This window comes from Emys orbicularis, chromosome 24 (genome assembly GCF_028017835.1).
Source record: "Emys orbicularis isolate rEmyOrb1 chromosome 24, rEmyOrb1.hap1, whole genome shotgun sequence".
Classification (NCBI taxonomy): Eukaryota; Metazoa; Chordata; order Testudines; family Emydidae; genus Emys; species Emys orbicularis.
In genome coordinates this window covers 8,696,593-8,724,240 of record NC_088706.1, presented here as the reverse complement: position 1 = coordinate 8,724,240, position 27,648 = coordinate 8,696,593, and the positions used below count along the sequence as shown (strand labels likewise).

The 27,648-nt window shown below is 59.5% G+C and overlaps 2 protein-coding genes across 2 annotated transcripts in view; both read left to right on the top strand.

Annotated features, from left to right (window-relative positions):
- The window catches only part of SEMA6B (semaphorin 6B), a 31,547-nt gene extending 8,855 nt beyond the window's left edge, over positions 1 to 22,692 (top strand). The window contains exons 5-16 of the mRNA XM_065421934.1: positions 4,466 to 4,567; positions 6,260 to 6,350; positions 7,362 to 7,481; positions 7,801 to 7,889; positions 9,154 to 9,371; positions 12,220 to 12,351; positions 13,365 to 13,514; positions 15,950 to 16,144; positions 17,921 to 18,061; positions 19,554 to 19,631; positions 20,942 to 21,000; positions 21,683 to 22,692. Of these exons, the coding sequence (XP_065278006.1) occupies positions 4,466 to 4,567; positions 6,260 to 6,350; positions 7,362 to 7,481; positions 7,801 to 7,889; positions 9,154 to 9,371; positions 12,220 to 12,351; positions 13,365 to 13,514; positions 15,950 to 16,144; positions 17,921 to 18,061; positions 19,554 to 19,631; positions 20,942 to 21,000; positions 21,683 to 22,692 (2,385 nt within the window). The remainder of the gene's footprint in view (positions 1 to 4,465; positions 4,568 to 6,259; positions 6,351 to 7,361; positions 7,482 to 7,800; positions 7,890 to 9,153; positions 9,372 to 12,219; positions 12,352 to 13,364; positions 13,515 to 15,949; positions 16,145 to 17,920; positions 18,062 to 19,553; positions 19,632 to 20,941; positions 21,001 to 21,682) is intronic.
- Positions 6,577 to 27,648, top strand: part of SH3GL1 (SH3 domain containing GRB2 like 1, endophilin A2) — a 208,481-nt gene continuing 187,409 nt past the window's right edge. Inside the window, exon 1 of the mRNA XM_065421944.1 lies at positions 6,577 to 6,593. The gene's annotated coding sequence lies outside the window, so the exon portion shown is untranslated. The remainder of the gene's footprint in view (positions 6,594 to 27,648) is intronic.

Sequence of the window (27,648 nt, the reverse complement as noted above, 5' to 3'; positions counted from 1 at the left end):
CTCCAAGTTGCTTGCCATCACTCCAAATAGCGGCGCCATGCTTTGCACGCTGGTGCCAGGATTCACGCTCCCAGCGTGGGCGTGCACCGGGATCCACGCCCCAGCTCACTACTGCCAATACACCCACTCCCACAACTATCCACTGAGCACACTGGCCTTGTTTGGTGCTCCAGCTCTCTGGCCAGCTCCCCGCTTTGCCTTCCCGCTCGCTGTGGGGTGGTCGGCGTGGGCCCCACCGTGAGCTGCGTTTGTCATACTCTCTGCCTGTTAACTCCCTGCAAACATTTGTGTCAAATGTGATTTATTAGATGCTAGTATAATTGGCTTTGTAATTAATTATTTCTGGTCTGTTGATCAGAACAGACACATCTCATAATCGGTGAGAAATCCAATTTCCAGATTCCATTAATGCCTCTTCAGGCTGCAAAAGGCAGAGCACCAGGCGGCCCGGTGCCCGGTGCCCCGCTGGATCAGAACCCGGGCCAGCAGGAGCTCTGGCTCACCATTACCGCCAGGAAGTGGACTAAATCAGCATTAGCTGAACGGGGCGCTGACTCGTTAAACAACTGAGGGCCAGACTCTGAGCCTGCTTACACCAGTCTGAATTGGGAGTGGAACTGTTCACGCCCAAAGAATTACTCCAGATCGACACCAGTGTAAGGGACGGGAGAATCTGACCCACAATCTTCCTAAAACATCGGAGGTCAACGTTTTCAGACTTGGGGGGTCTGAGAGTGGGATTTTCAAGAGAACCTCCCCTAGACGTTCAGTGGGGGATGGGCACCTAACCTTCCCGTTCTGCCTTTGATAAACTCCCTCCTCGTCTTATCCATGGGACATTTGGAGCCCCAGCTCCAAACACAGAGAGGGTTTGAACAACCAATGGGCTCCTGGGGAGGAGGAAAACAGGCTTGTCAGTTTCACGGCTCTTCCTAGTCAGTTTCATTTTCAGCTTCTCCAGCCCTGGTTACAAGGCAGCTGGGATTGGGGCTCTGAGGCTGCTGGGGAAATTTGACTTCTTAATTTTTTTAACAATTGCTGGTGGGTTTTTTTTGGTTAATTATCCATTTCTGTTGATCTGAGGTTTTTTAAATTTTTGAGCCTGATTTGGGGCACTAGTGAAGGTTTAAAGGACGGTTGCCCTCCCCATCCCCCACCCCATCCCCAAACCAGGACCAGTTTTTATTCCTTGCAAATATGGGCACCCTCATCAACAGTAACCTCGAACCCCTGGCAGGTTCCTGAGCCTCTCCCGGGCACACCCCCGGCCCCCTGGCCTCTCCCGCACCTCTGAGCTTTGCAGAAGCATTTTCAGCGGTTTCCATCCACCCCTGCCCTTGCTCACGTCTTGTCTTTCTGCCCAGGCAGCTTCACAGGTTTTCGGCCTCTCTTTGTTTCCCAATCAAAGCACATGAATGTGTGTTTCCATGGTTTCCTAGCAGGCCTGGAAAAATGGAGTTTAAGGTGCTTGGTTGGATTCTTCTCCCCCCCCCCCCCCCCCCCCCCCCCCACTGCACACTTTTGAAGGCCTCGTTCCTGGAGCTTTGGTTCACGAGGGCCAACTGTGGGGTGTGCAGGTGGCCATCTGCCCCTAAACTTGCAGCCCTTCTGTTTGTGTCCACCCTGCCATCTGGAGTGGCACCTGGAGCTGGCTGGAGGAGCCCATCTGTATCCAGCCACTGATGTCTCTGTGCAAGGTTCAAAGGGCCGCTGTCAGGTTACAAATCCGGCATTCAAAATCATTCCTTCACCTGGGCAGCCAACAGCATCGAAGATGATTAAGGCTGGATGGATTTTTAACACCTCTTGGTTGCCTCTGTGCATGCATGTTGTCCCCTTTTGGCATTTTCCTCCAATTGGACAATGAAACTAAGCGAAGCCTTTAACTAGTGGGATGTCTGGGTTCCCAGGCACTAGCCCAGTCACGCTGCAGTGTTCTCAGTGCAAACCCTCCAGAGCGTTTTAAATAGAAACAGAAAACTGTTCTAACCTAGATTTAAAAACAAAAGCAACAGGGAAACATTTCTAGCTAGATGACTAGATAGAGAGGTTTGCTTAGAGATAGGTGGATTTCATAGAGGGTGTGCATGGAGATGGATAGATGGGGATGCAAGTGAAGGGAGGGATAGATAGATAAAGAGATTGATAGATAGAGGAGCATGGATAGCTAGCTAGGTAGGAATGCATGGGGGTGGATGTAGGGGGATGCATGGGGTGGATAGATGGGTGGATGGCTAAATAGCTACAGATGAATGGGGATGGATGGATAGATAGATTAGATGGGTGGCTGGGTAGATAGGATGGATGGATACAGGGGGTGGATAGATGATGGATAGGGATGAATGGGGATGGATGGATGGATGCATGGGGTGGATGGATGGAGGGATGGGGTGGATAGATGGATGGATGGATTGATAGATTAGATGGGTGGCTGGTAGATAGGATGGACGGATACAGGGGGATGCATGGGGTGGATAGATGGGTGGATGGGTAGGGATGAATGGGGATGGATGGATAGATAGATTAGATGGGTGGCTGGGTAGATAGGATGGATGGATACAGGGGGTGGATGGATGATGGATAGGGATGAGTGGGGATGGATGGATGGATGCATGGGGTGGATGGATGGAGGGATGGGGTGGATAGATGGATGGATGGATTGATAGATTAGATGGGTGGCTGGGTAGATACGATGGATGGATACAGGGGGTGGATAGATGGGTGGATGGCTGGATTGATAGGGATGAATGGGGTTGGATAGATAGATTAGATGGGTGGGTGAGTAGATAGGATGGATGGATACAAGGGGTGGATAGATGGGTGGATGGATAGGGATGAATGGGGATGGATGGATAGATTAGATGGGTGGGTGAGTAGATAGGATGGATGGATACAGGGGGTGGATAGATGGGTGGATGGATAGGGATGAATGGGGATGGATGGATGGATAGATTAGATGGGTGGGTGGGTGTGACAATGCGGTTCTGGCGGAACCCAACTGAGAGTGCCAACTCAGGACAAATTGCTCAAACAGGGCAGTTACAGCCCAAGGCTGGGGGTTTTTCCACCTCTAAGGCAAACCAAACCAGCCAGACTAAGAGGACTTCAGTCTCACCCCACTGGCTAACCGCAAGTCTCACAAGCAATCTCCTTAGACACTCCAGTTTCCCAGTATCACCACCAGTGCCACTCGTTATGGGGACAAATGGTTATGAAAACCAAGACCCCAGTAAAAGAAAAAGGTTCTCCTGATCCCAAAGGACCAAGCCCCAGACCCAGGTCAATATACAAATCAGATCTTACCCACAAATCACGCTGTTGCCAATCCTTTAGAATCTAAAATCTAAAGGTTTATTCATAAAAGGAAAAAGATAGAGATGAGAGCTAGAATTGGTTAAATGGAATCAATTACATACAGTAATGGCAAAGTTCTTGGTTCAGGCTTGCAGCAGCGATAGAATAAACTGCAGGTTCAAATCAAGTCTCTGGAATACATCCCCCGCTGGGATGGGTCCTCAGTCCTTTGTTCAAAGCTTCAGCTTGTAGCAAAGTTCCTCCAGAGGTATGAAGCAGGATTGAAGACCAGATGGAGATGAGGCATCAGCCTTATATAGTCTTTTCCAGGTGTAAGAACACCTCTTTGTCCTTACTGTGGAAAATTACAGCAAAATGGAGTCTGGAGTCACATGGGCCAGTCCCTGCATACTTTGCTGAGTCTCAAGGCATATTTGCCTTCTCTCAATGGGTCCATTGTATAGCTGATGGTCCTTAATGGGCCATCAAGCAGGCTAGGCAGAGCTAACACCAGCTTGTCTGGGATGTCACCCAGAAGCATAGCATAAGTTTGAAATACAGACAGTATAGAGCCAATATTCATAACTTCAACTACAAAATTGATACACACATACAGACAGCACAATCATAACCAGTAAACCATAACCTTGTCTAAGACACCCCATTTGACCCCCTTTATACAAGATTTGGGTGCCACTACAGGACCTTGGTTGCAACAATGATCTATATGGTCCCAAATTATATCAATAACGGCACAGTGGGTAGATAGGATGGATGGATCCAGGGGTGCATGGTGACAGAGAGAGATGTATTTCTTTACCTTTACCATACGTGGGACGAGGCTCCCTGACCATGTCCTTTGAAGGTTGCGCTTTCCCTGATGTACTGAGATGGGCACCTGGTGCGGTCCTCACCCCATGGCACGGTGCTGGGCCCAGCATGCGTCAAAGTGGCCGAACCAGCCCACAGGTTGGCCAGCTGGGTGCATGAATACAAATTCTGCTCCCCGTTACCAGGCCCACGCCCCACGCCCATGAGTTCTACGAGCAGGAACGGGCCCGTCGTCTCAGGCTGGCCCAGAGCAACGTTTCCCAACTCCCTCCCCCGCAGCGTAATCCCAGTGCGCTGAGCGCGGCCGCTGGCTCTGACCCCGCTCCCCTCTCCTCTCCAGGCAGAGTGCCGGAACTTCGTCAAGGTGCTGCTGGTGACGAACGAGAGCACGCTCTTCGTGTGTGGGACGAACGCCTTCAACCCCGTCTGCGCCAACTACAGCGTGAGTCATCCCCGCCCCGCCCCGCGCAGCCGGGGACGGAGAACGCGGCCTTCGGGGTCTACCCACGGGACGGGGCGCACGTGTGTGTGTCGGGGGCAGGGGGCGCAGCATCTGCCCGTGTTCGGCATGCGCGCACGTGGGTGGGGTGTGTCCCATGTGAGTCACGAGCGGGTGTATGTGGCACGTGCTCATGTGTTTAGCGTGGAGTGGAGCGTGTGTGTCCCATGTATGTGTTCCGGTGGGTGGCGTGTGGTGTGTATGTCGTGCGGGCCCGTGCGTAGCATGTAGGCATCGTATGGACATGTAACATATATAGAGAGTATGTTCCCATGTGCGGGGTCCCACATGTGTAGCATGGGCCCCTGTGTAGCATTTGTGGGTCTCTGTGTCATTTAATCGCTGACTGTGCAAGTGTCTTTCCCTGAGCCCCCTGCCTTGCCTGGGGACTCTCCCCTCTGGGCACGCGGTGCCCTGTTCCTCCTGGGGCTGCTTTCCTTATGCTCCTCACCGCGGGCAGCGGGGGCGGGCAAAGTGCAGCGCGTGAGCACCCAGTGCAGCCCCCTCACCCTGGGGAGCAAGGGGCAGCCCCAGCGGCCCAGCCCCAGGGGAACTGCCCGGGTTGCTTGGGGCAAGCTTCTGGGATGGAGCAGAGCTGGGGGGAGGGTGTCAATGGGGCAGCACAAGGCAGCAGGTGCAGCCTGGGGCACAGTGCACTGGGGACATTCCCCCATCAGGCCCGGATCTCTGCATCCCCCCACGGGGGCTGTCCCTGCTGATCGGCGCCAGCTCTGTAAAGGTCCCGGCCCGGCGCGAAGGAGGCCGGGCTACGGTGAAGGTCCCGGCCCGCCGCGAAGGAGGCCGGGCTACAGTGAGGGTCCCGGCCCGGCGCGGAGGAGGCCGGGCTACGGAGAAGATCCCGGCCCAGCGCAGAGGCCGGGCTTCGGTGAAGGTCCCGGCCCGGCGCGGAGGAGGCCGGGCTACGCTGAAGGTCCCGGCCCGGCGCGGAGGAGGCCGGGCTACGGTGAAGGTCCCGGCCCGGTGCGGAGGAGGCCGGGCTACGGAGAGCCCGGGAGGGAGCCATGAAGCAGGGAGCAAGGCAAAGAGTCACAGTTTATCCAGTATTGATGGGAACAGATGACACTGACCCGTGCTGCTGTCATCCCCTGGCACAGCAGAGCAGGACACGAGGAGCCAGGGAGCAGCATGTTCCAGGGAGAAGCCAAGGAGGCGTCCTTGGTGGGAATCCTAAGCGGGTGACACCTAAACTAGAGAGTGGATCTGACGGCACCGGGCTGATGGGGCAGGAGTCTGGGGAACCTCCTGAAGCCAAGAGGGGATGGAGGTGCAGGCTGTGTGATAGGCAGCCTGGCCATCTCTGCGGTGTGACCTTGGGCAAGTCATTTCCCCTCGCCGTGCCTCAGTTTCCCCTCCCTTGCCCATTTAATCTGTAAGGTCTTTGAGGCCGGGGCTGTGTGTGTGCCCAGCACCCAGCGTGGTGGCACTCCCCTGGCAGCCAGTAGGAGCTGCGGCACTCGGAACCCCGACAGGCCAGTCACTCAGTGAGGTGTCTGGTTGTGGATTTAGGGGCCTTGCTTTAGTCGCCCGCTGAGTTTGCTGTCCGTGGGCGAGTGCGGGGAGGCTGGGAGCTGTCAGGCCCCGGTGCGAACTTACCACCTCTCTCCCTCTCCTTAGATGGACACCTTGGAGCCCATTGGAGACAGCATCAGCGGCATGGCCCGGTGCCCCTACGACCCCAAACATGCCAATGTCGCCCTCTTCACGGGTCAGTACCGCCCGGCCTGCTCCCTGCTCTTGGGCGGGTGGGGGGCGAAGGGGGGCTCCCCGCAGTGAGCCCGCCTGGCCTGGGGGACAACGTGCCAAATTCGGGGCTTCGTTGTCTTTTTGATTTTTGTCCTTCTTTCTTTCTTTTGTTCATTTTTTCTTTCGCTTTACTTATCTTCCTTTTGTCATTTTGTCCGTCTGCTCCAATAAATACCCATTTATCTGTCTGTCTGTCTGTCTTGCAGTGTTGTTGTAGCCGTATTGGTCCCAGGATATGAGAGAGACAAGGTGGGTGAGGTCATATCTGTTATTGGACCAACGTCTGTTCATGAAAGAGACGAGCTTTTGAGCTACACAGAGCTCGTCTTCAGCTCGCTGTCGCTCGGCAGCTTCTCTTGCACCAACAGACGTTGGTCCAATAAAAGATATCACGTCGCCCACCTTTTCTCTCTCATTATCTATCTATATCTATCTGTCTATCCCCATACACCCCAATATCTATCTATCTATCTATCTATCTATCTATCTATCTATCTATCTATCTATCTATCCATCCCCATACATCCTATCTATCTATCTATCCCCATACATACCTCAATATCTATCTATCTATCTATCTATCTATCTATCTATCTATCTATCTATCTATCTATCCCCATACACACCCCAATATCTATCTATCTATCACCATACATACCCCAATATCTATCTATCTATCCTCATACACACCCCAATATCTATCTATCTATCTATCTATCTATCTATCTATCTATCTATCCCCATACATACCCCAATATCTATCTATCTATCTATCTAACTATCTATCTATCTATCTATCTATCCCCATATACACCCCAATATCTATCTATCTATCTATCTATCTATCTATCTATCTATCCCCATACACACCCCAATATCTATCTATCTATCTATCTATCTCCATACACACCCCAATATCTATCTATCACCCCAATATCTATCGATCTATTTATTTCCGCTCTCTCCTTGGCAGGCGGGATGCTGTTCACGGCCACGGTGACGGATTTCCTGGCAATCGACACGGTGATCTACCGGAGCCTGGGGGACAGCCCGACTCTGCGCACCGTCAAGCATGACTCCAAGTGGTTCAAAGGTGGTTTCCCGTCCCCGCAGAGGCCCAGAGGCCATTCCCAGTGGGGTGGGGGAGGGGGAGACCGTTCTCTCCTGGGGACCAAGCTGGATCTGATGTTGGGGCTGAGTTACCGGCTGCCTTAGAAAGTTGCTCATCTTGGAGGCTCCCGTGGCAGCTCCCCCTACGCCGCTCCTGGGCCGCTCACGCCAGGCCCTGTCTCAGGGCGAGGGTGCCCCGCAGGGAACACGCCCTGCTGGCTCTCATTGGGTTCCCCCCACTCCCCCTCCCCGCTTCCTGTGGCTAGGCCCTGACCCCCTTGCGTTTGCCCTTCTCCCGCCAGAGCCCTACTTTGTCCACGCTGTGGAGTGGAAGAGCCACGTCTATTTCTTCTTCCGGGAGATCGCCATGGAGTTTAACTACCTGGAGAAGGTGAGGCGCCTTCCCGGGCTGCGTGGCCCAGACTCAGCCAGCGCTCTCCAGGGGCAGGGCCGCCCAGCCGGCTTCTGCTCTGCTCCTTCACTTCCCTGGGGGAAGCCTTGGGGACAGGCTGGGGTGGAGAATGGCGATCACAGGCCTCGGGGAGCACATGGACGACCGATGGCTCTGTGGGCAGTGGATGCTTCTGACCAGTGTATATGAATTTACAGGGCAAAGTACTGGGAGAATTGCCTTAGTTTCAAAGCAGCACACGGAGGCAGCAGCTGGGCTCAGGGTCCTATTGTGCAAGGTGCTGCACAGACACAGGAGGAGACAGTCCCTGCCCCAGCTGAGATCAGGGCCCCGCTGTGCAAGGCGCTGCACAGACACACACGAGACAATCCCTGTCCCAAAGCACATACTGTGTAAGCAGGCGAGCCAGACAAAGGCAGGGGAAGGAGAGGCACAGAGAGGGGAAGTGACTTGCCTACGGTCACCCAGCTGGTCAGTGGCGCAGCAGGGAATAGATCCCAAGTCTCCTAAGTCCCAGTCCCGTGCCCTGCTCCGCCCTGCTGTCTCTCCAACGGGGCCCCAGCGCATGTCTGCGGAGGCAGGTTCTGGTCAGATGTGGAGGACAGGCTGCAGCCTGGGAGGGTGGGGCGTTCGCCCTGGGGCTGTTCCAGACAGGTGGGGGAGTTCTGTAGCAAAGTAGAGCCAGGCAGGGAATGTCCAGGGCGCCCTCGGGGAATGAGGCTGCCGGGTGGGTGGGGAGACCTGCCAAGGGCCCTGATCTCCAGTGGGTCTGTTGGAGCTGGAGTCAGGGGGGCTGTGGACCCCGAGCCATGAGCGAAAGGGCGCTGGCACCATTCTGGCTTCCCGTTTGCAGGCCAGACTGGAGGGGCAGCTCCCCCCGTGTGCCCGCAGCTCTGCAGATCCTGGGTGCTGGCATCCATGCACCACCAGAGAAGAGAAACTGCCGTCCCCGTGCCAGGCCTTAAAGACTGGCCTGGGACCTGGGGATGGGTTGGACAGAAGATCCACCCACAGGAGCATTTTCAGGCCAGGCTGTGACAGGGGGGCGCACAGAGACCGCTGCATGGGTGTTAGCCACGCTCCGCCCCCCCAAAGCTCAATCCCTCCCTTCCCCCCTCCATGATCCTGGGCCACTGGCTAGCCGGGGGGTGGGCGGCAGAGCAGCTCCGGTGTGGGCAGGCGGGGCTGGGAGGGTGGCGGGGGTGGGTGCCTCCTCCCCGTGACACCCCCGTCCCGGCTGCAGGTGGTGGTGGCCCGGGTGGCGCGGGTGTGTAAGAACGACCAGGGCGGCTCGCAGCGCGTGCTGGAGAAGCAGTGGACATCCTTCCTCAAGGCCCGGCTCAACTGCTCCGTGCCGGGGGACTCGCACTTCTACTTCAACGTCATCCAGTCGGTGACGGACATCTTGTACCTGGACGGGCGGCCCGTGGTGCTGGCGGTCTTCTCCACGCCCTCCAACAGGTCGGTCCTCCTCAGCCACGGGGAAGGGAGGGGCCCTGGGCACCGTGTCCAGCTGGGGGGCTCTCCCCGCTGCTCATTTCGCCCCCAGCTGACGTCAGCGCCGCCTTCCCAAAGGAGCAGGCGTCTGCCCCGGCCAGCTTGGGGACCCGATCCTGCAGTCTGCCCAGGCAAAGCTCCCACAGGCTAGCGGAGCTCAGCGCTGGGCCTGTGACTGCCACGGGACGTCTGCAGAGAACCCCGACGTCCTGACCCAATCGGGCGCGGATCAGTCCGTCCTCCCTTCTGGATTTCCACTCGCAGTCTCTGCACGTGCACAGCGTGCACACCCTCGCACGTGTACTTGTGCACACCCTCGCACGTGCACAACGTGCACACCCTCGCACATGTACTTGTGCACGCACCCTGCACGAGCCCTGAGGGCCAGATCCAAGGCCATTGACGTCAGTGGGAGTCTTTGCATTCGTTCCATTCGGCTTGGGATCAGGTCTGCAACAAACACCACACACCCCCACCGCACCCCCGCGGCAGATTTTCCACGCAGCCTCGCTGAGAGGCCGCTGCACCTCAGGGAAAACGTCTGCACACCCAGCTTCGGGCCTGATCCAGAGCTCAAAGACTCCCATTGCCTGGCACTGGCACTGGATCAGGCCCATCGTGAGCTGCTCCTGGCACTAGCCCAGGCAGGCTTGGGCTCAGACTGTCCCTCCCATCCACCAGCCGTGCAATGGGCTTCGGGTGATTTAGGGGGTCACCGTGCATATTTCACACCAGGCCGGGTGGGAGGTTGAAGCTCCTCTCAGGTCCGACCTTGTGCCCTTGAGTTCCTGACCCAGTTCAAAACTTTCCAAAGTGCCGGGGGGGGGGGGGTGCTCGACTCCTGGCTCTGTCCCAGGCCCCGCCCCCATTCCACCCCTTCCCCCAAGGCCCCGTCCTGCCTCTTCCTGCCCCCGCTCCACCCCGACCTCGCCTCTTCCCGCCCAATTCCACCCTCTGTCCCCAGTGCACTGCATCCTCGCTCCTTCCCCCCAGAGCCTCCTGCGTGCCGTGAAACAGCTGATTGCGGAGGGAGGGGGAGGCGTTGATCGGCAGGGCCCGCCGGCTGGCAGGAGGCGCGGGGGGAAGCTGATGGGGAGCTGCCGGTGGGTGCTCCAGCCCCGGAGCACCCACAGTCGGCGCCTATGGCTACCACCTCTGGATAGAAGTCCTATCCGCTCCCTAGCCCAGCCCACTGGGATCCTCTTGCCACGCGGCACCATGGGAACCCACGGAGGCGTCAGTTTCACCCACAGGGGATAAATTCCATGGCTGGGGTTATATGCAAACCCACGGGGGCGGCAGGGAGAAAAATCCAGACGTGCCCCCCCCCCTTCTCCGGGGAGGCCAGGGCATCTCCCGTCACAGGCCCGGGAACAGCCCTGATAGCTGCGGGCGATTGGTATGCGCTGCCTGTTGAGTCCAGGGCCAGGGGGCGAGGGCTGATTGTGCAGTGGGGGGTCCCAGCTCTTCAGGTCTGGCGGTAGCTTTGGTAACAAATCTGCCATGGCGAGAGCCGCCCAGGGTGGGCAGTGGGCAGAGAATGGGTTTTTCTCTGCCTTTTGGCTGCTCTGAAGGCTTCCCTCCCCTGCTCCTGCTGTCTGAGCCACGCAGTCCAGCCCTCCCACACACCCCCACCTGCCCCCGAGCCTTGGCAGTAGCCACCAAGAGGGGCAGGCAGCTCGGCCCCCTCCAGGATTTGGGCACCTCTGGTTTGTCCCTTTCACTCGCTGCTCATCACACCTGCCCTCCCGGGGCGGTGACGTCACTGCAGGGCTGTATCACCAGCAGCCACGTCTGCCTGGGAAAGCAGCCGCATACACGCAGCCCCCGCCTGTCAGAGCCCCGTTAGCACCCTGAGCCGTGCCGGCTGCAGAGACCTTCCCAGCTCCTGCCGCCACATTGATGTAGGTGCCAGCCATGGACGGGGACAGGCCAGGGGTCCCCCGAGGGGTGAGGATGCTGCTCTGTGGGACTGGGAGCTAAGTAGCTGTGCAGAGAACCCGGCCCAGGCTCCAGACTGGATCCCAGACAGAACCCGGCCCAGGCTCCAGACTGGATCCCAGACAGAACCCGGCCCAGGCTCCAGACTGGATCCCAGACAGAACCCAGCCCAGACTGGATCCCAGACAGGACCCGGCCCAGGCTCCAGACTGGATCCCAGACAGGACCCGGCCCAGGCTCCAGACTGGATCCCAAACAGAACCCGGCCCAGGTTCCAGACTGGATCCCAGACAGGACCCGGCCCAGGATCCAGACTGGATCCCAAACAGAACCCGGCCCAGGCTCCAGACTGGATCCCAGACAAAACCCAGCCCAGTTTCCAGACAGGATTCCAAACAAATCTACATCAAGACAAATCCCAACCAGAGCTCAACCTAAACTGGCTCCCAAACAGAAGCTGGCTCATATCCCGAAGCAGATCTCAGGCAAAACCAGACTCAGAAACCAAACCAAATCTGAACGGAATCAAGCCCAAACACCAAACCAGATCCCAAACAGAACCCCACCCCAAATGGATCCCAAACAGAGTTGGGCCTAGACACCAAACCAGATCCCACGCGGTACTAGATCCCAAACAGAACCCAACAAAGGATCAGCGCAGAGTCAAAGCAGAATTCAGCCCCGACCCCAGACAAGAACCGACGGGACACCAAAGAAAATTCACCCAAGTCCTTAGTGAGCTGCTCAGCCCAGGCCCATAACGTCCTCTGTGACCTTCGCGGGGGGTCCCAGCCGGGCGGGAGGAGGGTGGAAGTGGGTGCTGGGAGGCTGGGCCAGCGACAAGGCTCTCATGGCCCCCGTGTCTCTGCAGCATCCCCGGCTCAGCGGTCTGCGCCTTCGACATGGCACAGGTGGCGTCTGTCTTTGAGGGGCGCTTCCGGGAGCAGAAATCCCCCGAGTCCATCTGGACTCCCGTGCCGGAGGAGCTGGTGCCGAAGCCGCGGTGAGTGGACGGCCCATGCTCTGGGCAACGGCCCGTGTGTATCGCCAGGACCCCGCAGCGGCGCGCCCCACGCAGAGAGCATGGCCAGTTATCAACCCTCCCCCACCCTGGGCCCTGTGTCCTGGGGGGTCCCTCCCCTGTCCTGGGTCCTGGGGGTCCTTTCACTCCCCCAGCCTGGGCGCTGTGTCCTGGGGGGTCCCTCCCCTGTCCTGGGGGTCCTTCCACTCCCCCACCCTGGGCCCTCTGTCCTGGGGGGGTCCCTCCCCTGTCTTGGGGGTCCTTCCACTCCCCCACCCTGGGCCCTGTGTCCTGGGGGGGTCCCTCCCCTGTCCTGGGGGTCCTTCCACTCCCCCACCCTGGGCCTTGTGTCCTGGGGGGTCCCTCCCCTGTCCTGGGGGTCCTTCCACTCCCCCACCCTGGGCCCTGTGTCCTGGGGGGTCCCTCCCCTGTCCTGGGTCCTGGGGGTCCTTCCACTCCCCCACCCTGGGCCCTGTGTCCTGGGGGGTCCCTCCCCTTCCCCATCCTCTGTCCTGGAGTGTCCTTCCCCCACCCTAGTCCCCATGTCCTGGGGTGTCCATCCTGGGTCCTGAGATGTCATCCCTCCCCACCCAAGTCCTGGGTTGCCACCCCATCCCCCACCGGAGGCCCTGTGTCTTAGTGTATCACCCCCTCCCCCATGGCCCTGTGTCTTAGAGTGTCCCCCTCACCGCCCCCACCTCCAGCTCTGACTACACAAGAGTCACATGTGGCCCATGCAGTCAGACTGAGGGTTCGGGACCTGCCCCTGCACAGGGGTTAGGGGGGCGACAGCGGGAACGATCCGTTCGTGATCCGTTGGTCACGCCCCTGCTCAGGTAGGCGGGGTCGCCCCCCCGCCCCGGCTTCCTGCTCCCCCGGGGCACTGCTGGCAGCTGCACCCTCCGGGAGGGACACGGGTGGGAGGGGCCGAGGTTGGCGGGCGGGAGGTGGGGAGATACGTGCCGCTCAGCCCTTGCCTCCCCCTCTGCCCCCAGGCCCGGGGGCTGCGCGGCCCCCGGCATGCGCTATAACTCCTCCAACTCCTTCCCGGACGAGATCCTCAACTTCGTGAAGACGCATCCTCTGATGGACGAGTCGGTGCCCTCCCTGGGCCACGCCCCATGGATCATCCGCAGCATGACTCGGTGAGAGACCCGCCCGCCCAGCCAGGAGCAGGAAACCAGCAGGCGTGGCTGGGCTGGTGTTTAGGGTGCTCGGATTGAGTGTTAGGCAGGACTGGATTCCCCCTTCGTTCCCCTGTCTCAGCTGCCTGGAGCCGACGGGGTCGGTCCTGGGGCCGGTCGTGTTCAATATCTTCATTAATGATCTGGAGGATGGGATGGATTGTACCCTCAGCAAGTTTGCGGATGACACTTTAGGAGGTTTAGGTTGGATATTAGGAAAAACTATCTCACTAGGAGGGTGGTGAAGCACTGGACTGGGTTCCCTAGGGAGGTGGTGGAATCACCTTCCTTACAGGTTTTTAAGGTCAGGCTTGACAAAGCCCTGGCTGGGATGATTTAGTTGGGGGTTGGTCCTGCTTTGAGCAGGGGATTGGACTAGATGACCTCCTGAGGTCCCTTCCAACCCTGAGATTCTATGATTTCTGCTAGAGGGAGATAAATTATATGAAGGGTGTGTGTGTAAATGCATACAATTGAGTGTGTATGTAATATCAGGGTTGGAAGGGACCTCAGGAGATCATCTAGTCCAACTCCCTGCTCAAAGTAGGACCAATCCCCAGATAGATTTTTGTCCCAGATCCCTAAATAGCCCCCTCAAGGATTGAACTCACAACCCTGGGTTTAGCAGGCCAATGCTGAAACCACTGAGTTATCCCTCCCCTGCCCCTTCTGTATGTACACATGTGCCCTTGTGAGTGGGTGTATGCATGTGTATGTGTGCACTTGTGAGTGTGGACGTGTGTGCGTACATGTGCACTTGCGAGTGTATGTCTACAGTTGTGCGTGTACATGTGCACTTGAGTGTGTGTACACATATACATATATACTTGTGTGTGTACATGCACACTTTGTGTGTGTTTATGTGTGTACGTGTCCACTTGTGTGCAGTCGTGAGTGTGTGGCCACGTGGACATGTATACTTGTATGCACATGGGTGTACACATGCACTTGTGGGTGTATGCATGCTCTTGCAAATATGTGTACCGGTGTGTAAATGTGCATTTGTGAGTGGGTGGGTGTTACATGTGCACTTGTGTGTGTGTGTGCACGCGCATGTGCCTGTGCGAGGATTGAGTGCACCAAGAGGGTTGATAAATCTTCTAAACTTTGCTGCCGAGATTGCCTCATTCTAATTAAATCTGCCTTAATTGCTGTTTTATGTGGAATTAATCAAGCATCACTCCCTGGCTCTCAAGCCAGAAGCTCCCAACCAGAGGCTCTGGGGGCTCGTGTTGATGGGCAGATGCATCACTCGCTGGGATTCGAGGTGTTGAAAGGGGAAGTGTGGTGGGGAGCTTGCACCGCATGTCTGGGGGTGCATATGCAGGCGGCAGGGGGGACGGGGACAAGTGCACGTGCCAGGGGGTATGCGGTCGCCAGCCGGGCCCCGATGGCGCGCTGGCGGGAGGGAGCAGGAGGGGGTGGGGAGTGGAGTGCTTCCCAATCCTCACCCCATGGTACCAGTGCTGTGAAAATGCAAAACAGCCGGAGCTCATTGATGCTGATAATTACAGCTGTAATGAGACAACAGAAAACTTATTCTAATTGACCCTTTTGAGGGGGGTGGGGGAAGGGCCAAGGAGCCTCTTGTTTTAGCTTCAGCTTTCTGCAGAGGTTGTGATACCCACCGAAATCTCTTCCTCTCCTCTGCCTGGCCTTAGCTCGGCCTCCGGGGGCCTTTCTTGGGGGTCTGTCTGTCTGGGCCTGGAGCTGTGTGGATGTATGTCCCGTAGCAAGGAAGCCATTGGAGTGGTGCAGGGGTGTCTGTGCCTACACATAATCTGCAAGTGTGTAAATGTGTGAAAGCAGGGATGTCCCTGTGCGTGGAGAGGGATTGTGTCCGGAATGCATGTAGGATCGGTGCATTTCTGCTCTGGGTGTATGGTGCACGGGCTTCTGGCGTGTGTATGGATCCCTGGGGTGTGCGTGTGTGTAGGTGTGGGTGGGTGTGTAGATGTGTGTACGCCTTCTTGGACTGTCGTTTCTTCAGGTTCCATTTGGGATCTGGATTGTGTTCTCATGGGGATCTGGGTGGGTTCTGGTTGGGGATCTGGGTTGGGTTCTGGTTAGGATCTGGATCAGTTTGGGATCTGGGTTGGGTTCTCATGAGGATCTGGGTGGATTCTGGTTGCGATGTGGGTTGGGTTTGGGTGGGGCCGTAGATTTCCCATACACACTAGCAGGAGGGCAGTAAGTGGTAACTCAGCGGGTCTTTTCTAGCTACAGAGAGTCCAATCCACACTAGGTGTGTTAACCCCGGGACACTACCGCATCTCCCCTTCCTCCTGCCCTGCTCCCCCACACCTGATGGTATCACCTCTTCTCTGGGGCTTCTCCTGAACTTCAGCTGTCATGAACAATAACGAGCAACCCCACTTCAATCCCCTGCTCTGCAGGTATCAGCTCCGTAAAATTGTGGTGGACAGTGCGGCGGGGCCCTGGGGCAATTGCACCGTGGTCTTCCTGGGGTCCAACACCGGCACCGTCCTCAAGTTCCTGATCAAGCCCAACATCAGTGCCAGCCCCTCAGCCGTCAGCGCCGGGAGCCAGAGCCTGCTCCTGGAGGAGTTCGAGACCTACCACCCCGGCAGGTAGGCGCGGACACGGCCTGGGTGCGGCTAGCACTCTCGGAACAATGGCGCCCAGGGGCTGGGAATGAAGTTAAACAGGATGGAGGGGTTTGGGCTTTGGGGACCCAGAGGTGCCAGTCAGAGAACGGGAAATCCCACGGGGATGGGCATGGGGTAAGCACCTGGACAGATGGATCCGAGTCCCTGGGATACTCAGGTGGGTCACAACGGCTTTCTCACAGCAGCCTTGTCTGTGCCCACCCGGGGAAACACTTCCCAACTATCCGGTGTTACACTCCCCAGCTCCCACCTGTGTGCACTGGAGTGCCCACCCCCTTGCGTCTGGGCACCCGCAGCGCACCCCAGGGTACTGGTTTCATCTTGGTTCTGCCCTCTCCTCAGCGCAAGGCGTGTAGACGTGTCTGTAGCAAACCCAAAGTGAAGTGCATTGCACAGAGCTTGAGACAGAGACTCAAATAGCAGCAAGTACAAGGATTTGGAAACGTAAGAAAAACCTAAAACCCAGTCTACAGTCTATACTTATTAACACGCTGCTTTCCTGTCTAACAAGGTACACCTCTACCTCAATATAACGCTGTCCTCGGGAGCCAAAAAATCTTACCGCGTTATAGGTGAAACCGCGTTATATCGAACTCGCTTTGATCCGCCGGAGTGCGCAGCCCCCCCCGCCCCCCCAGAGCACTGCTTTACCGCGTTATATCCGGATTCATGGTATATCGGGTCGTGTTATATCGGGGTAGAGGTGTATTTCTCACCCAAACGGTCAGTCCGTGCAGCACTTGTCCAGCCCAGAAACCTGGGAGCTAGCGTGACGCCTCCGCAAAGGATAAAATCTTGGGGCCTCTCTTCTCCTGCAGTTACAGACTCTTGTCTCTTGCCCCGGGGGTCCCCTAGTCCGAGACTTTTCTTGGGGTACTTGAGTCTTTGTAAATCCTCAGGCCTGAGACAGTAAACTCAGGGCGGCTGATTCAGTCAGACAAGCTTCACTTCAAAGCTAAATCTCCTCCATGTTACATCTCTCTCCCACGGCTTCCTCTCCAAACATCTCGCCCTGACCATGACGATCGGCGAGTTCTTCGCTTTCGGCAGAGACCCCGCACGTGCCCCCCTTCCCCCCCGTGGTGAACGAGTGAGCCGATGGTGCAACGCGGGTACTAGACCTGCCCGGGCAGGTCTCTGTCACGGTCTCCCACGTAATTCTCAGGCCCTGGTGCAGAAGTTGGATTCCGAGGGGGTCCGATTCCCACACGCACTCTGAGTTCACGTAGGGTGACCAGACAGCAAGTGTGAAAAATCGGGACGGGGGTGGGGGGTAATAGGAGCCTATATAAGACAAAGCCCCAAATATCGGGACTGTCCCTATAAAATCGGGATCTCGGGTCACCCTAAGTTCACGTTTCGTGCCCCTTCCCCTCCATGTCCACCCAACGCAGGGCGCAATCAGTCCCCGGGTCTCAGGCCTCCCTGACAGCGACGCAGAGTGAATCCCTCCCCACGGTCCATCGAGGGACCCCCCCATCTCCTGCAGCACAAAAGGACCTCGGTTTCCTTGCCTGACTTGGCACTTTCTCAGAGGTGGGGGGAGGAGCGTGGGGCTTTGGTGCTGTTCTCTGTCCGTTAGGAAGGATGCAAAAGGTCCCTCCGCCCCGTGCCCTCCTGGGGACCAGTCCCAGTCGCACGCTGGCCACTCCACACAGTGGCAGCCCAGGGTCAGGGCGGGCGGGCTCTCCTCTGGGACGTGGGGCGGACTGAGATTTTCCCCGGGTCTGCCTGCAGGTGTGGCCGAGACAACGAGGACGAAAGGAAGCTCTTGGGCATGGAGCTGGACAAAGCCACGGGGTCCTTGCTGCTGGCCTTCCCCCCGTGCGTGGTGAGGGTGCCCACTGCCCGATGCCAGCAGCACTCGGGCTGCATGAAGTGAGTTTCTCGTTCTCAGCTCTTGCCACCACGGCTCAGTGGCATGGGGTTGTGAATGGGCGGGGTTTCCGTCTAGTACGCCTCCCCCGCAACACACAAACTTCTCCCTGGTTTTGCATTGAAACCCCTGAGAAGGTGGTGACAGCACTTGTTTGGGGGTTCAGTCTGGCTATACCTTTCTCTTTGGGGTGGGGGCATGAACATAACATCGGGGGCAGGAGGGGTTCAAACCCACCCTCCCGCAACGTGGGATCACCCTGGCTCTGCCCCAGAGCCTTTTCCCCATCTTTGGTCCCCGCTGTCCCAGGACTGTGGTTTGGGGGGGGGGGCAAGTTCCCCTTGTAGGAGCCAAGCTGCCCCGCAAGTAATGCCATCCGTGACACGTGGTGGGGCCCGAGGGCTGGTGCCCGCGTCCTTGCCCACCACATTCCCCTGCCTCATTATCAGAGCCCGAGACGCAGTTACTCAGAACGTCTCAGCTTAATACCTGCCCCCTGGCAAATTAAAGCCCTGGCTGCTGGGAAGGGACTGGGCCCAGGGCAGCGTGGGATTTTTCCAGGACAACCACCACTGAAGGATCAACCAGATGTGTGTGTGTGGGGGGGGATTTCTCCCAACCTCCAGCTGCAGCCTTTGTCCATCAGCTCCCGGGCTCTGCTGCATAGGGTGGGCAAGAGGGGGCCTCCAGGGGTATTCTGGGCCCCTTCCCTGCCATCAGCTCCAGCTCGGTCGATGGCCAGCTGCCCACCTGAGCAGACGTGCCCTCCGTCCCCTGGAGCTGAGAGTTGACCGAGAGCTGAATGAAGCAGGGGCCCCTGTGTTAAAAATAGCGTGTGATCCTTAAAGACGGGCCCATAACGCAGACACACTAGGGCGCTGGATTGAGGTAACACAGGCATTAATGCGGCCGCCTCCTATCTTGGGAGTGCTGGGCTGTGTAATGGAGCTTTTTGGAGGTTATTCTTTGTATGCGGCTGCATCTGGACCCCTCACCAGAGATCTGGGCCCCATTGTGCCAGGCGCTGTGCGTAGAGCGAGAGACAGTCCCTGCTCGTACGGGCTCACAGACAACACAAAAGATGGGAAGGGAAACAGAGGAAGTGGCTTGCCCCAGGTCCCCCAGTAGCAGAGCTGGGACGAGAACCCAGGCGTCCTGAGATCCTGGCCGGCCCCCCACCCACCAGCCCCCAGCCCATACTGCCTGTATACATGCCAGCCCGTATTCCTTCATTATTAATAGTCAGCACGGCTTCTTTGCTGCCCCAGATGCAGCCTTCTCACGAGTCACATCCAGGTTTACATAGAGCCCATGAGCCAATAATATCTTTGCCATGTGACCTCGCTGGCTCCAAGGGGCCTACATCAGGGATAGATTTGGCACAGTAGGTGTGAAATCCCCCACCAGTGAACTGTCCCACCCTGACTGCGGACCAGGCGCCCGCGATCCACCATGGACTTCTCTAACCAGCCCCCCTTTCCTGCCGGGTTTCAGGAACTGCCTCGGGAGCCGGGACCCCTACTGCGGCTGGACCCCCGAGGGCTCCTGCATCTTCCTGGAAACGAGCACCAGGTAACGCTGGCCAGCGAGGACACCTCCAGGGCTGGGGATGGGGAGCCACCTTGATGGGAGTTGGCTGCTGCAGGTGGTGCTGGGTTAACAGCCCTGGAGACCGGGGACCTCTGCAGAGCTGGGGCAGCCCAGGCTGTGGGATGAGCCTCCACCCCGATCTGGAGGGGCCAGCTCCCTGCGTCTTTGGCATCTCTGCTGAGCCAGCCAGCCTGGGGCACCACTGATTGCACAGGTGGGGTTTACGCTGCGACCCTACTAACAGCTGGGCTGAGAACCAGCAAACTCATCTCACACCCAAGCCCCGTGATCTCCACCAGGCGGGGCAGGAATTCGGTGCCTAGGTCAGAGGTTTTGCCCGGAGTTCTGCTGCCAAAAGGATCCTGGGATCTTCTTCCTCGTGCAGCATCTCAGCCCTCTCCCTTCCGGAGACCCGTGTCCCTGCCCCTTGCTAGGCGTCCGGTGATAAAGGAGAGATGCTCAGAGGCCAGCAGCCCCTCGGGGTGTACTGGGGTGTAGCTCCCTCCCGGGGTGCTCCACGGACCAAGCCCCAGATTTCAGAGGGGGGAGGGATTTGCCAGTGGGGCCTATTGAGACCCGGAGCACTGATGGGGGACCATCCACCGAGCATCTCCCATCCCCTGGGAGCACTGAGCCCTTTGTTCCCATCCAACCTTCTGCTGCTGCGTTCCCCAGCCCAGCCCGTGCTGAGCCCCCCCCACCTTCCCCCCAGGGGCGTGTCATTTCCATTGGGCATCACTGGGGCAGGGGAGGGGGGTGGAGGACGGAATTCCCTCCTCCGCAGGAATCGGGCCAGCGCACTGGGGCTGGCTCCTGGCCTTGGCGCAGAAATGTCCCGGGATCTGTAATGACCAGACTCGGTTCCACGTGTCAGCTGCCACGGGGCCTCCCAGCAGCCCAGCCCAGGGCCCCTAGCACCACCAACTGCAGGGGCCCCCGTGGCACAGCGCCCCCTAGCACTACACTGGGGTCTGCACTGCCTGCCGGGGTGTAGTCAGCCCCCATCCTATTCCCAACCCCTCCCCCAACACTGTGCCCTGCATTGGCTCAGATGGGAGAGTGCCCTCCCCTTCGGGCTCTGGGTTTGCTGTCTCCAACCCGATTGCTGACCCAGCCGGACCCTGTTGGGTTCCCGGAGCAGGAAGCACACAGCCAGCAATGAACTGGCCTCTCTCAGCATGGCATCCCCACCCCCCCGGGCAGCAGCCATGCTCAAATCCCAGGTAGCACCGCAGCCTTGGCCCGTTTCCTCCCTCTGACTGATCCCTTCCTTCCTCGTGGCCATCCCGCAGGGCTGTGTTCGAACAGGACATCGCCGGAGGCAGCACCTCGCACCTTGGGGAGTGTGAGGGTAAGCGCTCCCGTGCTCGCTGGTGGGGGGTGGGGGGAGGAGGGAGCTGCCATGGGGAACTCACGGGGTAGGACAAGCAGTTGGCCTGGGCAGGGCACTGCTGTGGGCAGGGCCGGCTCCAGGCACCAGCCGACCAAACACGTGCTTGGGGCGGCACCTTGTAAGGGGCGGCCAATCTTGGGGGGGGCGGGGCGGCGCTTGGGGGTTGTTGTTTTTTGGTTCAGCAGGGCAGCGCTCAAGGTTTTTTTGTTTGTTTGTTTCAGTGGGGCGGGGCAGGGTGGCGCTCGGGGGGGTTGTTTCAGCGGCACGGCACTGCGGGGGGGTTGTTTCGGCAGGGCAGGGCGGTACTCGGGGGAGTTTGTTTTGGCGGGGCAGGGCGGTGCTCAGGGGGGGAGTTTGTTTCGGCGGAGCAGGGCGGCGCTGGGGGGGGGTGTTTCGGCAGAGCGGCGCTGCTTTTTTTTTTGCTTGGGGCGGCAACAAAGTTAGAGCCAGCCCTGGCTGTGGGGAAGCTCCCGCTGCCAGATCCCAGCTGGCACTGTGATCCTGGTGTGAGCCGTGCTCCGCCCTTTGGACTCTCTGATTGCTGGACGCACAGGGCGGACGCACGGTGCCAACATGCCAGGCAGCCTGGCTCTGGCTGTGCCCGCTCCCCGCGTGCTCACCCGCTCCTCCTTCCCCCTAGGACTGGTGACCGAGAGCTTCGTGGAGGAACCAGACGGGCTGGTCTCCGTGAACCTGCTGGTGATCTCCTCCGTGGCTGCCTTCGTCATCGGGGCGGTGATCTCCGGCTTCAGCGTGTGCTGGTTCATTGGGCACCGAGACCGCAAGGAGCTGGCGCGCCGCAAGGACAAAGAGACCATCCTGGCGCACAGCGAGTCGGTGGTGAGCGTCAGCCGGCTGGGCGAGCGCCGCGCCCGTGGGGGCCAGCCCGAGAACCTCCTGGCCCCGCTGATGCAGAACGGCTGGCCCAAGGGGCTCATCAAGGTCAGCCAGCACGACCTGGACGCGGGGGTGCTGCCCACCCCCGAGCAGACCCCCCTGCAGCAGAAGCGCTGCCCCGGCAACCTCAAGAACTGCAGCTGGGAGCAGAGCCACAATCTCATCAACGCCTCCATCCGTGAGCCGCCCTGCGCAGGCTCCTCCGTCATCCTGCTGCACTCCAGCCACGCCCAGGTGCCCCACCACCTCCGGGCCGGGCGCGGCATCCCCATCTGCCACTCCATGCTCATGGACCAAGAGCTGGAGGACGAGGCAAGCGACTCCTCCGTGGACATGCACTATCTGCCGGTGAGCGGGGCGCGGGAGCGGGGCGAGGGGCCGAGGGGCCAGCAGCAGCCGCCCCCTTCCTACCGGCCCGGCTTGGGCAGGAGCTCCTGCGGCGAGTTCCCCGTCACGCCGCACGACAGCCCGGACCGGCGCCGGGTGGTGTCGGCGCCGAGCGGGGAGGCCGGGGACTACGCCGACGGCAGCCACTGGAACCCCGACAAGCTGAATTTCAACAGCAACAACGCGGCCAGCAAGGCGGCCGCCCACCTCAAGAGGAACCACACGTTCAACAGCGCGGAGAACCCGGGGGTGTACAGCCGGCATGCCGGGCCCCCGCGGGCCCCCACGCTGGGCAGCCAGCACACCCTCACGGACCTCAGCCACCTCCTCAAGTACGGCATCGAGCGGACTCCCTCCGTCAAATAGGAGCTGGCCGAGGAGGGGGTGTGGTTTGGTTTTATAGCCTCCTCTTGGGGGCGGAGTTTCAGTGGAGGGGGTGGAGCATAGGGAGCCTCGCTCCCATCCAGGGAGACACGCCCGAGACCCAGGTGTCTCCAGCAAATGACTGTAGGAGGCGCCGGAGAGGAGCCGGTTGTGGGGTCGGGGCGGGGGGGGGGGTCTCTGCGTTTGCTCTGGCAGCTGGTGCTTCCTCACTGGACTCTTCTCCCCGAACCTGCCCCACTCGCTCCTTCTTTTCGGTGGGACCTAGGCAGGATTGGGGCCCCTCCACGCAGGATTTTGTCATCACCGTAGATATAACAAAGCAGCGCGAGGGGGTGGAAGGCAGCTGGCTGGAAAAGGCCCCGGTGAACCTGGGGTCCCCCCCGCCCTGCCCGGCTCGTCACCTCCTCGTTTTTGTACTGTAAATGGTGGGGGTGTCAGGTCTTCTAATGAGTGGGTGACTTGCTCCTTGACACCCCGGGCTCAGAGCGGCCTCCCCGGGATCTCAGAGTTCTCCTCTCTCCTTTTGGGAGGGGGCCAAAGCCAGAGTTCCCCTCTGTTCCCCCCATCTGACACTGCCAGTGCCCGAAGTCCCCCTCTGCCTCTTGCTGGGAGGGCACAGGGCCTGGGTGCCCCCTCTGGCCTCACCTGGCAAGGGCTGGGCCCGTTCCTACACTTGCGGTGAGCAGCGTCCCTTCTGCCCCATGTTGGCAGGGATGGGGCTGCTGCAGCGCCCCTTCTGCCCTGCTCTGTCAGGGGGCAAGACCCCCGCTGTCTATCCCAGGACAGGGCTTCTGTTTCGTGGTCAGGAAGGTCTGCGACCTCCAGTGAATCCGGCGGTTGGCTTCCCCGCCAGCCCAGCTAGCACTGGGATCTGGTGCCAGTGGCCGCTCCACTGGTGGACCAGCAGAGAGAGGGGACCGCAGGGGTCTGGGGGGGGATGTTCTCTTCCCGCCTGGCTGGGGCCAATCTGTCCCGGCTCCCCGATGGCCCATCCGGCTGCCTCTCTGCAGACAGACCAGCACTTTACCCGTCACCCTGGGAAGCCCTGCCAGGCAGATGCCAGCGGATGGCATTGGGCTGACACTGCAGCGAGGTTACCGCTACGCTCCCCAAAACCGACCATCCTCCTTCCCTATGGCATTTCCTGATACTGCCCCCCCCCCAGCCCCTCCGCAGCCCTAATGAAGCCCCTCTGAACTGGCTGGTGAAACGGTTCCCGGCTGCCTCCCACAGCCGCACTGTGCCGCCATCGCCCCCGTGCCTTGATGCAGTCGGTCACATGCCGCCCGATTCCAACAGGAGCCCTTCGCTGTGGTGGAGATGACTGCGTGGGGGGCAGAGGATTGGCACAAACGTAGCCTTCGGGATTGTGGAGTCCCCCCAGGGAGGACAGGAAGAGGGGGCGTATGTCTCTGGAACAATAGGAAGCACAATCTTTTTGTTGTTGTTTTAAACCCGTTTGGGGGCTGATTTTCTACCGACCGCGAGGCGGGAAGGGGCCCCGGGTGTGTGGCTTGCTCTGGTTTGGCACGGATTCCGTGGGGGTTTCGAGGATCGGATCTTGGCCTGTTTGTATTTTTGTTTTATGGGGGGGGGGAGGAGGTGGCCTTTCTTTTTCTTTCCTTTCCTCTGTCACAAATTGCACAATCCCTCCCGCAAGGAGGCGTCTCTCGGGCCAGGGGTCGGGACCGTCTCCGGCTGTGGCAGGGCAGCGGGCGGGGCGTTGTCAGCGGATCCCCTGCTGTTCCCCTACCAAGATCCCCGTCTCCACCCACCCGCGGCCAGGCGGGGAAGGGGCTCTCCGGGAAGTCCGGCTCCTGCCCCCCTCTCTCTAAAGCACAGATTGGAGCCTAGCTGCCGGCGCCGATCCCGGAGACGGCGCGGCGCTTGTGGGCACAGGGAGCCCGCGATAACATGGGCATGCATTGGCATGTTTGTGTGCGCGCCTGGCGCTGCCCCCTGCGGGCACCCAGCCAGCCTTTCCGGGCCTCAGCTGCGACTTGCCGGGGTGCCTCCAGCTCTCATCGTCCCCAAGGGAGGCTCAGAGCTGGGGGGTTGGGACCGGCTCTCGTCGCTCCCCGGGCGGTGGGGACCAGTGAAGATTGCGGGGGATGGGGCTGGTTCAGACGCTCGCCCCGATGCTCAGCTGCTTCTCCCAGCCTCGCTGGGGGTGCAAAGTCCACAAGGGGGTGGGGGGGATTCACTTGCTTCCCCAGATACCCTGCACCCCACTCAGACCACAGAGCTGACAGGGCCTGCAGCACCAGGGTCGCGTACACCACGCACGGGCCACAGCCCCGTGGGCGCCACGTACACCCACACGGGCTGCAGCCCCATGGGCGCCGTGTACACCACGCACGGGCCACAGCCCCGTGGGCGCCGCGTGTACCACGCATGGGCTGCAGCCCCGTGGGCGCCGCGTACACCGCGCATGGGCTGCAGCCCCGTGGGCGCCACGTACCCCCACACGGGCTGCAGCCCCGTGGGCACCACGTACACCCACACGGGCTGCAGCCCCGTGGGTGCTGCGTGTACCACGCACGGGCTGCAGCCCCATGGGCACCGCGTGTACCACGCACAGGCTGCCGGCCCAGTTAGCCTGCACCTGGATGGATCCTGCCCACACGCTGCCCAGGCCAGCTTAAAATGGCAACCAAAGCTCTGGGAAGACGGTGACGGCTCAGCGGGGCTTCTGCCCCGGCCCACTGTGGAGCCTGGGCCCCGCCAGCCAGGCCCCTGCTTTCCCGAGGGAGGCTGGGGGGCCGGATCCCCACCCCGGGGAGTTTGACGAGGGAGCAGAGCCAGGCCTGGGGGAAGAGGGGAGGGGACCGTGGTGACGTGGAGGGGGACAAGACAGCTGTGATGGGCTCCAAAGAAAGGGGCGGGCGTCTCCAGCTGCCCCCAGGGGAAGCCGGGCCTGCAGGCCGCCCGCTCCCCACCTCTGTAAATAAGGTGTGCGAGGCATGCAGCCCTCAAGGAGACGACCCATTGCCAAGCGAGTGGTCCAGTACGATGCAAGTTCTCTTGTGACCTGTGCCCCCCATGACCTTTCTCCTTTTAACCTGTGCAGGCCATGCATGCTACAGCAGTAAACTCTTCTCTGTATAACTCTGGAGTTCCCCCTGCCAATAAAGTTCTGTTTACAAGACTGGACCCCCGCCCCTCCCGCCCCAGCATCGCTGTCTTTTCTCGCATTCGTTTGCCCCGGGGGTTCCCCAAGGGTGGGAGGACGGGAATCCACAAAGAACCTGGCTGTGGCGTATCCGGCTCTGGGACTAATCCAGTGGGAAATGCCCCTGGTACCCAGGGCTGCCACCTGTGCCAGCTTGACTTTGCCAGGGCCCGTGGGCTGAGATCTGCCTGACTTAAAGGCAGTTTGCAGCGGAGTAGCTGAGAGCAGCAATTGAAGCACCAAAGCAGGGCCAGGGGAAGATCCCCTCTGTGGTGCCCCATCCATATGGAAGATCCCACCCACAGAGCAAGGGCCAACTTTCCCCTACCACCATCACTAGGGGGCAGCGTGTCTCCTTCAGGCTTCAGTCGTGCTGGTGGACAATCTCCCGACCAGGTGGACTCAGGGCAGCTGGCTCGGTCCATGTGAGCCCCAGAGCGGCGTCAGTATTGGATGGTTGGTTGCTCGCAAGCCAGCAACCTGGAGGTGAAGCGCCACACCCAGATAGGTTCACTGGCAAACGGCCCAGTTGCTGCGGGCATGGGAAGGATGTGGAGTTCAGTCCTGCCTCTGCCACATACCAGCTGCGGGTCCTTGGTCAAGTCACTTCTGCCCAGAACTCCAAAGGAAGTTAGGCAGCGAAAGCCCTTTGGGACTCTGGGCCATCCCGGCCCTGAGCCTGTGAAAGAGGGATAGAGACTCTCGCAAGGGCTTGGCGATGACTGGCTGGCAAGTGTCTGGGTCGAGCTGAGTGGTTGGAATGACCATAATCATCTCCCCTAGGGGCAGGATGGCCTGGATCTCACCAGCTGAGCCGGCTTGAAAACTATGGCCTAGATCCCGCAACCCTCGCTCGCTGCAGTGTTCCCAGAGTGCACCAGGGTCTGTGTGTGTCCGCTCACCAGCTGCCTGAGGGCTGCACCGTCTAGGCACAAAGCCTCCTGCTTTACTGAGCTCAGTGGGAGCTGGGGGCCGAATTCCCTCAGGCTGCCTGGACGATCTCAGCCCAGATCGTGGTGCCGTGGGACTAGAGACCCTGTGTGCTCCTGCCTGGTGCCGTTGGTAAGCGCGGCAGGTAAAGCCAAAGGCTAAGGAGCCGAGTCTGCAAGCACCAAATCCTGCCAACTAATGTCAGGGTGGTTAGGCCCAGAGGGACCATTACGAGCATCCCATCTGATCCCCTGCATAGCACGGGGCCAGAGCCCCTTCCCTGGGGAGCCCTGCACTCAACTAGCACATTTGGTTGGTTGTGTCGAATGCCATTTTGGTGACACCCGGGCAGTTTTGACAATGGGACTGCTAGTCTAGCTTCCAATGCTGGGTCTGTCCAGCCCGCTGCCCTGCCTGGAGCATGCCCCCCTTCTGGCCAGCAGGTCGGGTAAGCCGGCCTTTTCAGAGAATCTGCTAATGTCAAGGCACCGGCTACGCTACAGGCAGAGGAGAGGGCTAGTGAGGCGGTTGGCTGTTATTTTTCAGGCAAGCACTGCCTACAAATGACAGGACAGCCCATTTTTATAGGGCCTGGCGGCGGATTGATTGTTTGGCCCTTCCAATCGAACCCTTTAATATGAAAAAGAGCTAGCCCATGTTATAAGCACCGTGATGCGCTCTGGCTGTGCAGTCACTTATGCAGTGCCTCTAGGAGGTAGTGAGGTCTAGTGGAGAGAGCACTGGGCTAGGAGCCGTGTCACCTATGCCGTTGACCTGCTGCGCATGGCCCTTCCTCACTATGTGCGTTTGCTTCTCACCTCAGACTCCCTTGGCTG